At 55.2% G+C, this 14,512-nt stretch overlaps 1 protein-coding gene across 13 annotated transcripts in view; it reads left to right on the top strand.

Moving 5' to 3' along the window:
• The window catches only part of SYNGAP1 (synaptic Ras GTPase activating protein 1), a 30,731-nt gene that overhangs the window by 4,599 nt on the left and 11,620 nt on the right, over nt 1-14,512 (top strand). For 9 of the 13 annotated variants that reach the window (XR_005080994.2, XR_005080991.2, XR_005080995.2 and 6 more), the window contains exons 3-12: nt 1,273-1,378; nt 7,374-7,465; nt 7,866-7,987; nt 9,744-9,897; nt 10,114-10,212; nt 11,224-11,850; nt 11,986-12,130; nt 12,320-12,464; nt 13,957-14,193; nt 14,309-14,510. Coding sequence is in view for 9 of the 13 variants with exons in the window: in XM_037134405.2 (XP_036990300.2) it covers nt 1,273-1,378; nt 7,374-7,465; nt 7,866-7,987; nt 9,744-9,897; nt 10,114-10,212; nt 11,224-11,850; nt 11,986-12,130; nt 12,320-12,464; nt 13,957-14,193; nt 14,309-14,510 (1,929 nt within the window). In the remaining 4 variants the exon portion in view is untranslated. Of the gene's footprint in view, nt 1-1,272; nt 1,379-2,653; nt 3,609-3,703; nt 3,774-5,835; nt 7,253-7,373; nt 7,466-7,865; nt 7,988-9,743; nt 9,898-10,113; nt 10,213-11,223; nt 11,851-11,985; nt 12,131-12,319; nt 12,465-13,956; nt 14,194-14,308; nt 14,511-14,512 lie in introns of those variants that run through there. The other 4 variants (XM_037134413.2, XM_053670666.1, XM_037134409.2 and 1 more) reach the window with 4 other exon arrangements.

Raw genomic sequence — 14,512 nt, 5'->3', positions numbered from 1 at the left:
AGTGCCTTAATGGATGTTTATCTCTCTCCCCAACTTCCTTTCTCTAAAATTAATAAATAATTTTTTTAAAAAGCTGTTGGAGAGACTGTGGTTAGACTTGGAGTTGGGGTTAACCAGGGTTTTGAGGGAACTGAAGGGGGCAAGTGAGATTGTGGAGAGATGGCTGGGTAGAGAGGTTTCAAGCCTTGGAGTAAAGTCAAGGCACCCAAGAAAGGATGGTGACTTAAAGGGGGAGGTGGTTTGGGTGGTCAAAATTTTAGGCTTTGGGGGACATGTGAGTGACTCAACTAGTGGTTACCAGTCTTGACCAAGGGTTTGGGGTCTGTAGGATGAATTGGGAAAACCAGAACCAATAAGTGTGGGGACTGTTGTGAGATGTGAGGATGAAGAGGGAGGACAGTGGATGGGGTAATGAAGGCATAAGAGATATGGGGACAAGTTGAGGGGACTGAAGTGACTAGTGGCCAGCAAGCTGAGGGTCAACAGGAGTGGCCAGAGTTCAATAGAAAGCGAGTGGGGGGTAGAATTGGAAAAATGAATAGTGTGTAGGGCCACCAGAGGCAAGAACTAGATGGGTTGTGGAACTGTGGCTGGGGACTAGTGGGGTGGAGGAAATTGAGGGCTCGGAAGAGGGGGCAGTTGGGAAGGTGGTGGCAAAGGGGTGATGGGGATGAGTCTCCGGGAGAAGTAATGGCTAAAGGGAAGAAGGGAAGTGAGAGGCTGAGTTAAGGGGTGAGGGATATGAAAGGTGGGAGGGGGTGACCAGGCCTTCTTGGGTGTGGGGAGGTTGGGTCCCAGTCTGGCCACAAGCCCGGCGTGGGAGGGAGACAAGCTGTGGATCCTGATTATAAATGCAGCTTCTGCTACCCCTGTGACAGGCACGGAGGAAGGGAAGGGGATGGGGGTGGGGGGTGGAGGTTGGAGGTTGGGATTAAAGCAGGGAGAATGGAGGACTTGAAGGTCAAGAGGAAAGTGGATTGGGGAGTAGCAAACTCCTGGAGGGTTCCCTGAAGAAATGAGTAGGGTTTGGGAGAATTCCCTAGAAGATGTTTCCAAAGAAATGGAGGGAGAAGAGAGGAAAGTAGGACTGGAGGGAGTGAAGGAGAGAGGGAGGAAAGAGAAATTGACTCACCCAGAGACACTTAGGCTGTGGCGGGGCAGGGGCCGAAGGTGAGTAGGCCTGGTGGAAGGGGAGGTTCAGCCGGCTTGGCTGGGGAGGGAGGGGTGGGGCGGCCGGGGTGGTGAGCTCTGACACACCCCGCATCCCCCTAGATACACCCCCTTCTGATCCGGGACCGGAGGAGCGAGTCCAGCCGCAACAAACTGCTGAGACGCACAGTCTCCGTGCCGGTGGAGGGGCGGCCGCACGGCGAGCATGGTACGGCGGCCGAGCAGCCCTGGTGCGCCGGGCAGTCGCAGGGAGAGGGCTGAAGGTGGAAGGGGCTGCCGGGGCGGGGGAAGTAGGGGAACTGAAGGAGCAGTCTCTGGCTGGGAGGAGGTGGAGACAGACTGGAGTTGGACGTCTGGAGACGTCCTAAGAGTTGGAGCCTGGGAGAAGGCGCCCTCCTCTGGGATCTGGAGCGGGACCGGGGCTGCGGGTGACAGTTATTGCTGTTTCGTTCCCTTTTCCTCTCCAGAAGCGAAGTTTGACTTTTCCTGGTGCTTGTAAAAATAGTCTCCTTAGATCTTTAGCTTCCTGTTCGAGAGCTCCCATCCTTAGGCCTCCCTTGGTCTGAGATCTTGGAGAGAATAACCTAGTTCCTGCCCTCCCCCCACCCCCCACCCCTGCCCCACCCCCACGTTCCTGATTCTTCTTTCGCACCTGGGCTCTAGGCCGCCCCTTTTTTCTTGCCCCCTTTTCCACTTCTCATCATCTGCTTCTTTCTCCTCCAACTCCATTACCCCTTTTCTCTTTCCTCCAGATTTCCCATATTTTCTCTGCCCCTCTTGATTCCTCTGTCTCTCCGCCCTGCTTCCGGTGGGACGCCATCAGACCCCCACCCGTGTCGTCTCCTTTCTGTCTGTAAAGCTGTTGGCGCAGTCTGTCTCTCCACCTCTCTCTCTCTTTCTTCCTCCATCTGCCTCTTCGCCTCCCTCCCTCTTTCTGCCCCCTTCCACCCCCCTCTTTAGTCATTTAAAAAAAGATTTTTGTCTTCCTGAGAAGTTCACTTAAAAGGTTTCCATGGGAACAGTGAGGGGAGCTGAAGGCAGAGAACACAGATTTGCAGCCAAGGTGCAGAGAGACACCCTCAGCCCCGCCCCCGAAACCCCCTTTTCACTGCCCCCTACCATTCCTTCCCCTTCCGGGACCAAGGATCCAGGGCCTCCACCTTCTCCACAACCCTCGCCCCCCCCCCCACCCCTGGTGACTCCTTTCTCCTACCAGTTCTCCTCCCCTCAGATACTCGGGCTTTCAGTTTCTCTTCCTCTAGAGCCAGTGGCCTGTCCCTGTCTCTTGGCTCCCCTTCAGCCCTCTTTTGATAGGCCCAGGCCTCGGTGCCCTTGGGGGCCAGCTCTGAGACCCTGGGTGGGTGGATGGCTGGGGACGTGTGTCATTATCATGGAAACCTCTGACCCTGGGTGTGTGTGGGTAGTACATCTCTGAGGCAGAGCCCAGTGGTGGTGGTGGTGGTGGTGGTGGTGGTGGATTGTATACAGATAATGTGTGTGTGTTACATCTGTGTGTATGTCATGGCCATGTCTGGGAAAGGTTTGTGTGCACATGTGAATACCTGTGTGTCCAGGCCAGAATGATCACGTGTTCATGGGACATATTTTTCATATGTTCAGTGGTTGGTTTCTCTGCTCACATATTCCGCATCTTTCTCTTTCCCCAGAGTCCTCAGTGTCTGGGGGCTCGCGTGAGCCTCCATGGGGAGGCACCCATGTGTGTTTGGGTTTGGAGATGGTATGTGGAGGTTGTTGAGTTGGGGTTCGGTATGGGTTGAGACCTGGAGGCCCAGGGCTCCCAGGGGTATATATATTTGGGGGGAAGGTTTAGTGAAAGAGTTGATAGCTTTCTGCGGTTTTCAGGAGGATGTCGAAAGTGCAAAGGGCGTGGAGGATGTGCAGGGGACATGGGGACCCAGGGGCCTGGGTCTGCGAGGGTATCTGTTGGGGCTGTGGAGAGGTCGTCGTCGGACCTTTGAGGGGCATTGGAATCCAGGGCTCCTCCTCTGTTGGGTGGAGCCGCCGCCCCTCGTTCCCTCCGCGGTTTGGGGGGGGGGTTCTGCTTGGAGGGGATAGTGGGAGGCCCGGTTGGTTTCGGGGGTCCCCTCGCCCCCTCCTGCGTCTCTCGCGCTGTCTCCGGGCGACGGGGCTCGTGACAGAGGCGGCCACGGCAGCATCGGTCGCCTAGCAACGGCGGCGGGGCCCGGGCAACGGCTGCAGCGGCGGGAGCGGCGGCGGAAGGAACCGTTCCGCGGCCGTCACCGCGCGGCCGTCCCGGCAGTCCCGGGACCCGCCGCCGCCCCCACCACGCTGGGCGGTTGGAGCTGGGGGCCTCGCCGCGCTGCCCCCTCTCCTGCTGCACCCCGCCCCTCCCCCCGCGCAGGGGCGGGGCCCCTCCCCCACCTGGGACGCCCCTCGACCCCCCCAGGCGGTGCAAGGTAAGGGCGGGGCCGGGCGGACAGGAAGCACGCGTGGGGGGTGCGCGGGGGTGAAGGTGCGCGTGTGCGTGGGATCCGGGAGGGGGTGAGGAAGCCGCCGCGGCGGCGGTGGCAGCTGCTCCCTCCGCATGTTTTCGCTGCATCTTCCGAGTGGGGGGAGTTATGGTAACTGGAGAGGGGGCAGTGGAGGTCCGTGGGGGTGTTGGGGTGTTTGGAGACCTGTCTTGGCCCATGGGGGGTTAGGGTCTCGTGCGCGCGCGTGGGCGGCTGGTGTGGGATGGTCCTGGAGCCCGTTCTGTGGAGGCGGCAGCCCCTGTGTCCACGTTTGTGTTTGTGCCCATATCGTGTCCCGTGTGTGTCAGTGCCATGTGCACATAGGGGCCCAGTTACTGTTGCACACATGTGCATCCAGCCAAGTGGTGCAAACCTGTCCTGTCTTATCCTGCCTCTGTCCCCTTCCTGTCTAGGGAGCTGCTGGACTGGCCACTGGCTTGTGGGACAGTCGGTGACCATACTGGTACATGTCAACTTTGACCCTGAGCATGTATGTCCTTAGCTGGGGCTCACTTCTGGTCAGTCTCCTGTGTGTGGGGATGTATGTGGCTGCATGAGCAGGATTTTCTGTGTCCCTGGTGGCAGGTGTGTGTCTTTGCATGTGTGTTCCATCACTGATCTGGGTATGTGTGTCAGTCCCAGCATGGGTGTCCAGGGTGTGTCTGGTGTGCAAGTGGGGGCAGGGGTGTTCCTTGGAATCCTACTCTGTATGAAACATCTTTGGCCTAGGCAGATGTGAGCCCCTACTTGGTCGGGGAGTAGGGACAGAAAAGCCAAAAGGGGGAAAAGTGGGGTAGGGAGGAAAAGCGAAAAAGAGGAAGAATGAGAGAGGCTTGGAGAGGAGAAAAGAGAGCCGGGGAGAAAGGGTAGCTGGAGCCTGCGAATCTGGAAGACAGGCGGATTTGGAAGAGAGCAGAGAGGATAAAAAGAGTTTAGGATGGGAACTGGGTGGTAACAGTGGGACAGGGGGCCCCGGGAGACTTAGTGGTGGGTGGGAAGTCAGGCCTTTTGGTAAAGTGATCTCTGAGAGAAGGAAGTAGGAAGATAGAAGATGGCATTGGTTCACGTAGGCCCTGTATGATCAGGGGAGGCCACTAAGGTTGGCTCATAGTGAGGCATGTCACAGTGGGGACTGTCATTAGAGGTTCCTGTCTCCAGTGAAGTGTTCTGCCCTCCATTTCTCTGCTCTCTTTTCAACTCTGTTTCTTCCCTGGTCTGCCAACCTCACTCTCCTGGCTCCCCATGAAAGCTGCCAGCTGGGTGTGATAAGGAAAAAAGGCCAAAGGGAAGGTTCTGTATTTAGGGGACTGCAAGGCAGGGGGAGATTCTGTGGGTGGGCAAGATTTAAGAGGTTGAAGAGGCAGGAGTTCAAGCTCTTGCTGTGCGTGCGTGTGAGAGCAATTGTGTGTGTATATAGGGTGTATACATGTGTGGGTGTTTGCACAATGCCTGTGTTACGGGTCTGTGTAGGTGGCTGTTATGTGTGTGCATGCCTGTATACGTCGTGCCAGGGACGGGACATGGAGACCCAGGATCACAATGTACGAGAATCGGGTTTGCTGTGTGCACGTACACGGGTGTGTGTTATGCTTTCTATACATGTCACTGCATGCAGCACTGACACTAGAGTGAACTGGATTTCTGTCTCTCTGCCCCCTTTTCCTGTGTGTTTCTGCTACTCTGACTCTTGTGGGAGTGAGCCTTTGTAAGCATATATGTGTGTGGCCTCTGTGTACCTGTGACTTAGGTGTGAGTTCATGCATCTTAGTTCCTGGTCATCTGTGGAAGGTTATTTACTAATGAGAACCAAGCGAACCAATTAGCAAGTGACTTTTCTTTCCTTCAATTCTTTAGTTCCAAAGCAAAATTTTAGTGGATTTAAAGTTAGACTTTATGCCTTTATTAGAGGAGCTTTCTTCTGAAAATAATGGCAGAGCTGGGTTCCCTGGAATGAGAGTGAGACAGCATACCTGAGGAATGCAGAGGCTAGGACAAAGATATCTTGAACCTTTATGTGCATTGTGGAGTGTATAACAGGAGGATAATGAACGCATTTACTCCTTGTTTTTTCTTTATCCTGGTAGCAATCACAGATGCCTGTTTGAAATCAGGGAAGGGGGTGGGGAGGGGAAGGGGCTGTCCTGAGACAGAGTGGCTGTAGTTGTACTTCCCATGTGAATGAAAGATATTTGTGCTTGTGGGATTCGGAGACACCTTGATGTGGCCGAGAGCATGGTGTGCTTGAGCATGTATCATGATCATTGTGCGTCTCAGGGTTAAATGTTCATTTCTGTAATGTGCTGCCTACCTGATTGCCCGAGCGACTCGGGCCACACGTGGATTGGCAGCACCCGTGTGCCCACAATTGTCTGTACACCTTCTAAGCACCTAGATACCTATTTAGTTTTGCATCATGGTACCCATATCTATGTACCCCCACAGCTTAATACATGTTTCTGTGCTTTACACTTGTATTCCTGAGGGACTGACGAGGGCTCCTATTTCATGGGATCCACATTTTTGTGTGCAGACCTCCTAACACTTAGGTTTTGGAGGCAAAGGGAACCTGGGGACTGATTCTAGGGAAATTTGCAAATCTGGAAGCAGACATGAAATAGTAACTGTGGCCCTCCCTTGCTTTGGAATCTAGAGGGTTAACTGGCAGCCCTTCCGGTCCAACCCCCTCTAGCCTGTAGCTTCTTGTTGCCCTGGAGATGGTAGCCCCGCCCCTGATGCAGCACCTGCCCCCCCATTGGCTGCAGTGGTGGCTGTAGGACTGAGGGGGGAGCCCAGGCCTGGGCAGCCATTCTGGAGCAGGATCCGGAGCTTGGCATCCCTCACTTTCATTCTCCTCTAGCCCCTCGCCCCCCTAAATTCCCTGCCAGCAGAGCCTCTGCTTCCCTCCTTTGAGCTGCTACCCCTCTAGACTCTTGGCAGTCCTAAGCTTCATCCGCATTCACCTCCCCTCCTCCTCTTCTCCCAGCCCTCACTTGGGAGTCCCCCAACCCCCACTGCCCATTTTCCCCACTCCCCTGCATCTTAATCTTTTCCTTTTCACTCCTTCCCTTCTGAGTCCCTGCCACTGCAGTGCAAGTGGAACCAGCCCCCATCTCCCCTCCCCACTACCTGGCCCTTCTGATTTTCTGTCCTCAGGCTTCTTCCCTCACCGGTCTCTTCCAAGACTTAACCCCTCCAGTCCAGGGAGGGGGTCATGGGAGGCAGCCCTGGCCCTCCAGACAGACAGGGGTTCCAGGAGGAGGGGGGCAGGTACAAGATGTGCCCAGCTGAGGGAAGAGGAAAGCTTACCTATGGGCAATGACCTTAACCCAACACCCCCCTACCAGCTAGCCTCTTCCTGGGGGGGTGGGGGGGGTGGGCACCGAGGACCTATTTTTTGTGGATCCGTGTTCTTTATTATTTGGGTCTTACTGACCCTCCAGCCATGCCCCTCTGCTGACTGCCAGCCCCAGTCATGGGCCTAAGGCCTCCCACACCGTCCCCGTCTGGGGGCTCTGGCTCGGGTTCCTTGCCCCCTTCTACCCACCGCCAGCCTCTCAGCCGCCGCTGCTCTTCCTGCTGCTTTCCGGGGGGTAGGTGAGGCTGGAGTGAGGGACAGAGGGAGGTGGGTGAGTGTGCTGGGGCCAGGGCTGGAGACCTGGACTGACAGTGACCCCCTCCCCAACTTCCCTCTGGCCCTTTCCTTCCCTCCAGAATACCACTTGGGTCGCTCGAGGAGGAAGAGCGTCCCAGGGGGAAAGCAGTACAGCATGGAGGCCGCCCCCGCTGCGCCCTTCCGGCCCTCGGTGAGTGAAGATGCCTGCCAAATGTGGCTCAGCTGGGTCCCCCTTTCCATTCCCAGCTGGAGCCCCAGAATTATAAGAAAAGGGGTAGGAGCGGCACGGGGGAGAGAGAGAGACAGACTCCTCACCTCTTTGGTTCCTCCTTCTTTGCTCTGCCCTCCCTGCTTCTCAGACCAGCCCTCCCACCTTCAGAAGCTGGTGTGTGTGTATGTGTGCACACTTGCACCTGTGGGGGCAAAGGGAGACAAACTGGTAACAGGGTTCTTACCTGCCTTTTCTTACCTCTAAAGACTTCCCTTTTCCCTCCATCCCACCTCCAGCCAGGGCTTCTACCAGCTGAGGACTTAGTAGGTAGAACTGACCCTACCCCAACCCACCCTTATCCCCATTTCCTGTCCCCCAGCAAGGCTTCCTGAGCCGGAGGCTAAAAAGCTCCATCAAACGCACGAAGTCACAACCCAAACTTGACCGGACCAGCAGTTTTCGCCAGATCCTGCCTCGCTTCCGAAGTGCTGACCATGACCGGTACAGGGCTAGGGTGGGAGGGATGGGTTGGTTGCAGCAGAGGAGGCTGTCCAGTGAGATTGAGGAACGGGGGTTATCCGAGTACCGAGGTTGAAGGCCTCAGTTTCGCTGTGGGATGTTATGGGGTAAGGGACAGAGAGGACAAGCAGAGAGGCAGGAAAGAGAGTGAAGTTGAAGCCAAGGAGGGACGACTCTTCTGGCCAATGAAGATAGGTTCCAGCCAAGGAAGGAAGGAGCTATATGGAGGGACAGAGAAGGAGTGGTGGAGCCAGGAGGGAATCCAGGGTGGGGTTGGGCGGGGGTTGGTAGGAGAGGAGCAGTGTGATGTAGCTAGGAGGGTATGAGGGGAGGGCAGCAGGTTGGAGTGGGGCTGGGGCTGAGAGATACTAATGGGTGAGGGGAGGCTGGCACAGGCGGACAGGCGGGCTGGGGAGAGGAGGCTATGGGGTTAATCCAGGGACTGAAGCACAAGGAGGAGGTCCTCAGAGAAGTCCAGAGTGCAGTGTCACGGAGGCTGGAATTGAGGGACATCTGATGTCTGCTTCTATTGCTGGCTTCTTGGGGTCTCTCTTTGGGCTTCCCCCTCACCCAGTCAATCCCCAAGAAGAACCCTGTCCTCCTTTCCCCCATGTCTGGCCACCCCCAGGATTGGGCAGGTAGGGAGCTGGGGGTAGGTGAGTCACACCTTCCCCTCCCCCCTCCAGTGTCACCAGAGCTGGATTTGGGACTGGTGGTGGGGGGGGGGGGTGAGGGCATGGTATTCCTGGCCGTGGGGGCGGGGGGCCGGGGGAGCGTGGCGCTGACGGCAGTGGAGCTGGAGATGACGGGGCTGCTATAAATAGCTTCATGGAGGCTCCCACACCCGAGCTCCCCCTCCCGCTTTCCTACTGCTCTCTAGTCTCAGCCCCTAGCCATCTTCGTAGTGCTCACTATCCTGCTCCTGTGTTCTGTGTCCCCATCCCCCATTCCTCAGCCCTTTATCTTCTGCTTTCCCCCATATTTCCTCCCCAGTCTCCCATCTCTTTTCCCACATCCACCTTTCCAGCTACCCCTCCTCACCTTCCCCATCCTCTGTATTTCTGCACATACCTTTGCCTCCCCTTTTTTGCTTGACCAAGCTCTCTTCTTCCCCAGTCCGCATTTTCATTCTCTTCCATTCTCACTTTTCTGCCCACAGCTTTCTCCTGTCACTTGTCATTTTCCCCTCTGAATTTCCTTGGTGCTGTAACAAGTTACCACAAACCCCGATTTTGCTAAAGCTTGCCGTCTTACCTCACTCATTCATTCTTCATTCATTCTTTGAATTGTTAAGTGTTTGTAAGCACTAGCTGTGTACCAGGCCCAGACAGACATCTTTGCACTTTTGGCTCTTTACCTGTACTTTGTCTTCCTTATGTTGAACCTCTGCATTTTGGAGGTCACCTGGAAGTCCCACCTAGAAGTATCCCAGCCCCACCTGGTCTCCTTTTTTTCTTTGCCATGGTCCATTTCTGGGTTGAGATATTCTTGGGTATCCCCAGTCCTCACAATCCCTTAGGTGTGAATTAGGGGCCAGGATTTTTTTTTTTTTAAGAGTTCTAGTTTCTCACGTCCTTCCACGGGGATAGGCTGGTTTCTTTCTGTCTGTGTCTCTGTGGAAAGGGGGTTCAGGAGGCGCTTTCCCCAAGCCTCTGTCCTGGAGCCAGATTGATGATGCAGGCCCTGGTGTATAAGAGTGGGGGCCCTGATTCTCTCTCCTGAACCTCCCACTTGCCAGGGCCCGGCTGATGCAGAGCTTTAAGGAGTCACACTCTCATGAGTCCTTGCTGAGTCCTAGCAGTGCAGCCGAGGCCTTGGAGCTCAACTTGGATGAAGATTCCATTATCAAGCCAGTGCACAGCTCCATCCTGGGTCAGGAGTTCTGTTTTGAGGTACTGGGTCTGTTGTGCTGGGAAGGACTGTGGGGCAGGGTGATGGAGGTGGAGGACAGAGAGGCCTCGAGAAGATGGCACAGGTGGGGATGCTGAGGAAACCGAAACCTCAGGGGCTGGGAAGAAGGCCAGGGAGGAAGAGATGGTGGTAGAGTCTCCAGTCCTTAGGAATCACTTCCCCTCTTCAGCCCATCTCAATTCCACACCCCTCTCTAGGTAACAACATCATCAGGAACAAAATGTTTTGCCTGTCGTTCTGCGGCCGAAAGGGACAAATGGATTGAGAATCTACAGAGGGCGGTAAAACCAAACAAGGTATTAGGAGTATAGGGGCAGGGCAGAGGTCAGGCCACGGGGAATTAAGGGGCCTGGGGGGAAGGTGAGACTCGGGAAAAGAGGGAACTGAGGTGGCAGGGACTTGGATGAGCAGGAGGTGACCCCCATTTTTCTCTGAGTCCCTCATTTCTTTTCCCTTTTTTTCCTACCTCATGATCTGTTTCCCTGCTGTGGGGCTCCTGAAGTCCTCTGGTCTGTCTTACCCGGCAAGCAGAAGTGCTCCGCCAGTACCCGGACGGGGTCGCCCAGTCCCTGCTTACAGCATTTCTGCAGGACACATACAGCTGTCAGGCAGCTAGGTCTCTAGACCTTGGCTTTCCCTCTGTAGAACTGGTGGGAATGGAGTTGAGCCCCGTGATCTCTAAGGTCCCTTTGGCTCACAAGTGGTACGAGTCTGTTTTTCTCAAGACTGTATATTTCCCCGGAGAAGTGCTCCCCATCCCGTCAGCTGTTCCATGCATCCCGTTTTCTGGTGACACACAGTCCCTGTGGCCCTCTTCGGGGGAACAGAACTTTATTTTCTCATAGTTCAGGAGAGTAAAAATCCAAAATCAAGATGTTGGCAGTGTCTTGCCTCCTCTGTCGCTCTAGAAAGAATCCTTCCTTGTCTCTTCAGAGTTTCTGGTGGCTTCTCAGGGGTCTTTGCTTTCTTTGACTTGACCTGCATCCGTCCAGTTTCTGCCGCCATCAGAATTCACATAGCCGTCTTCTCTCTCTCTGTCTCTGGTTTCCAAATCTCCTTTTCCATGTAGACACCAGTCATGGAGTCTAGGGCCCACGCTAATCTTGCATGACCGCTCCTCATTGTGACTGTATCTGCAAGGATCCTGTTTCCAAATAAGGTCACATTCAAAGATTCCAAGTGAACATGAATTTCTCAGCTTTATGATTTCTGTCTCAGATACTCTGCCTCCCTTTCTCACTATATTTCATCTTTTCATGTCTCTCTCCCCTCCCACTTTCTCTGCCATGCCCACCCCACCGTGCCAGGACAATAGTCGCAGGGTGGACAATGTGTTGAAGCTGTGGATCATAGAGGCCCGGGAGTTGCCCCCCAAGAAGCGGTACTACTGTGAGCTCTGCCTGGATGACATGCTGTATGCGCGTACCACCTCCAAGCCCCGCTCAGCCTCGGGGGACACCGTCTTCTGGGGCGAGCACTTCGAGTTTAACAACCTGCCAGCTGTCCGTGCCCTGCGGCTACATCTGTACCGTGACTCAGACAAAAAGCGCAAGAAGGACAAGGCAGGCTATGTCGGCCTGGTGACTGTGCCTGTGGCCACTCTGGCCGGGCGCCACTTCACAGAGCAGTGGTACCCCGTCACCCTGCCGACAGGCAGCGGGGGTTCTGGGGGAATGGGGGGCTCTGGAGGGGGAGGGGGTTCAGGGGGCGGTTCAGGGGGCAAGGGCAAAGGAGGTTGCCCGGCTGTGCGGCTGAAAGCACGTTACCAGACAATGAGCATCCTGCCCATGGAGCTGTATAAGGAGTTTGCAGAGTATGTCACCAACCATTATCGGATGCTCTGTGCAGTATTGGAGCCCGCCCTGAATGTCAAAGGCAAGGAGGAGGTAGCCAGTGCACTGGTTCACATCCTGCAGAGTACAGGCAAGGCCAAGGTGAGTGTTATACCCTCAGAAAAAGGTGACCCGGGAGTGGGCACTTCCTTGGGGGAGTGTACAGTGAGGATAGGGCACTTTCATCTTGAGGTTGGGAGGTACAGAGGTTGACGCTTGGATTTTCTTGGGCCTCAGGACTTCCTTTCAGACATGGCCATGTCAGAAGTGGACCGGTTCATGGAACGAGAGCATCTCATATTCCGCGAGAACACGCTCGCCACTAAAGCCATAGAAGAGTACATGAGACTGATTGGTCAGAAATACCTCAAGGATGCCATTGGTAGGGCCCACCTTCTTCCTAAACCTACCAAATGTCTACCCCAGCCCTAAACCTGGCTACTTTGGACCCCAAGTCCACCCTCCCTCAGGCTTTATGCTTCCAACCACTTGGTTCTTAGATTCTCCCAATCCAACAGCCCTGTCCCTGCCGTTGGAGGGTGTGACCACCCCTGTTGTGCTCCCCCCCCAGGGGAATTTATCCGTGCTCTGTATGAGTCTGAGGAGAACTGTGAGGTGGACCCTATCAAGTGCACGGCGTCCAGTCTGGCAGAGCACCAGGCCAACCTGCGAATGTGCTGTGAGTTGGCCCTGTGCAAGGTGGTCAACTCCCATTGGTGAGACTGGGAACGTTGGGTTGCGGGGCCAGGGTCGGGGGAGATATGTGTTCATCTGTTCATTCATCTGTCCATCCTCAAAGAGGACTGAGGACCACTTACGGGCAAAGCATTGTGCAGGGTGCTGTAAAATAGGGCCTGACCTCTGCCTTCAGAAGACCTGCACCAGGATGAGTAGGAACAAGTTAGATGCATTAAAGTCACAAAACAGCTGTAGGATATGTTAAGTGCCGAGTGAAGGTGTCCCCTTCCCCCACCACAATGTAACATAAGGTCAGAGAAGGCAGAGCTTTGAGATAAAGCAGGGAAGGCTTCATGGAGGAGGTACTCCCTGGGCTGGGCTGGGCTTTGAAAACTGGGTCAGGTTCTGATATTTGGATATGGTGGGGAAAGAGGACATTGCAGGAGAAGTCTATGGAAGAAGGCACATGCATGAATATGAGAAGGCCTGGGAACTTTCAGGAGACAGCAACTAGGACAGTTTTAATGGAGCACATGGCTCATAATGGAGAGTGGTGGGAGAGATGTCTGGACAAGGGGATTAGAATTAGAATCTAGACGGCCTCAGCGGCAGGGTTAAGAAGTTTGAGTTCATTGCTAGGTCATGGGATGCCATTGATGGTGCTGGTGCCAAGTATCATGACTGAGAAGATTAATCCTTTGGCCGAGTGGGGGTGGGGGTGACTGGAGCAGGGGGAATGAAGTCCAGAATAGTTGGGGGCTACTGTTCAGCAGCCAGGCGTGGAGATCAGATCCTGCTCAGGGTGGCGGCAGGCAAAGTAGAGAAGAGCTGGGGGAAAGGCCCTCTGAGGAAAGGGTCAGCAGCAGTTGTCAGTGGATTGGAAAGGAGAGGGCATATCTGTGGGGAGTCAGGATGACTCAAGACTCCATGAGGCTGGTGTTTGGGAGACCTGTGGCTTCACTGGCAGAACCAGGAAAGTCAGGAGAAGGAGCCGGTTGGAGGTGTGGGAGTAGTGGTGAGCTCCGTTTACCAGAGTCAGGGTTCGAGGTGTCAGTGGGACGGTAAAGTGGACCAGGAGATGGAGGGAGTGAGCTCTTGAGTCACACCAGGGACTGGGGACCATGCCTCACTTCCCTGGAGTTCAGAACGGTTGGGGGGTCTGAGCTCCCTGTACCTCAAGTGACCCTCCATCTCTCTCCCATCTCTGTCTCTTCCTGGTGTCTGTTTTCTTCTTTCCTTGTCTCTCTCACACGACCCCTGTCTCTCCCACGTGTCCCCTCCCCTCACCTTCTCTCCCCCTCCATTTCTCTCCCCTAATCTGTCTGTTACTTCTGCCATAGCCCTCTTTTTCTGACAGCCTCCCGTCTCCTCCTGCAGCCCCTCCCTACCTGTCTCTCTCACCTGTTTTCACGCCCTCACCTCCTGCCACCCCCCTCAGCATGTTCCCTGGAAGCTGAGGGTCTCTGGGGCTCAGTCCCGGTCTCTCTCTTTCTTTCTCTCTCTCTCTGTCTCCCCACCCTTTTCCCTCAGCGTGTTCCCGAGGGAGCTGAAGGAGGTGTTTGCATCCTGGCGATTGCGCTGCGCAGAGCGGGGTCGGGAAGACATTGCTGACAGGCTGATCAGCGCCTCGCTCTTCCTGCGCTTCCTCTGCCCAGCCATTATGTCGCCCAGTCTCTTTGGGCTCATGCAGGAGTACCCAGATGAGCAGACCTCACGAACCCTTACCCTCATTGCCAAGGTCATCCAGAACTTGGCCAACTTTTCCAAGTAAGGGAAGCTTCAGGCTGGGGGTGGGCAGCAGGGATCTCCTGAGATGCTGAGACAGGTGTGGGTGTAAGGCCTTGTGTGTGTGTGACCTCTGCCTTCTGGATTCCTTGGCCAGGTTTACCTCAAAGGAGGACTTTCTAGGATTCATGAATGAGTTTCTGGAGCTGGAGTGGGGTTCCATGCAGCAGTTCCTGTATGAGATCTCCAACCTAGACACTCTGACCAATAGCAGTAGCTTTGAGGGTTACATCGACTTGGGCCGAGAGCTCTCCACACTGCATGCTCTGCTCTGGGAGGTGCTGCCCCAGCTCAGCAAGGT

Source organism: Artibeus jamaicensis, unplaced genomic scaffold (assembly GCF_021234435.1).
Source record: "Artibeus jamaicensis isolate MK-2021 breed Jamaican fruit bat unplaced genomic scaffold, CSHL_Jam_final contig_601, whole genome shotgun sequence".
Lineage (NCBI taxonomy): Eukaryota > Metazoa > Chordata > Mammalia > Chiroptera > Phyllostomidae > Artibeus > Artibeus jamaicensis.
This window is presented reverse-complemented; position numbering and strand designations above follow the sequence as displayed.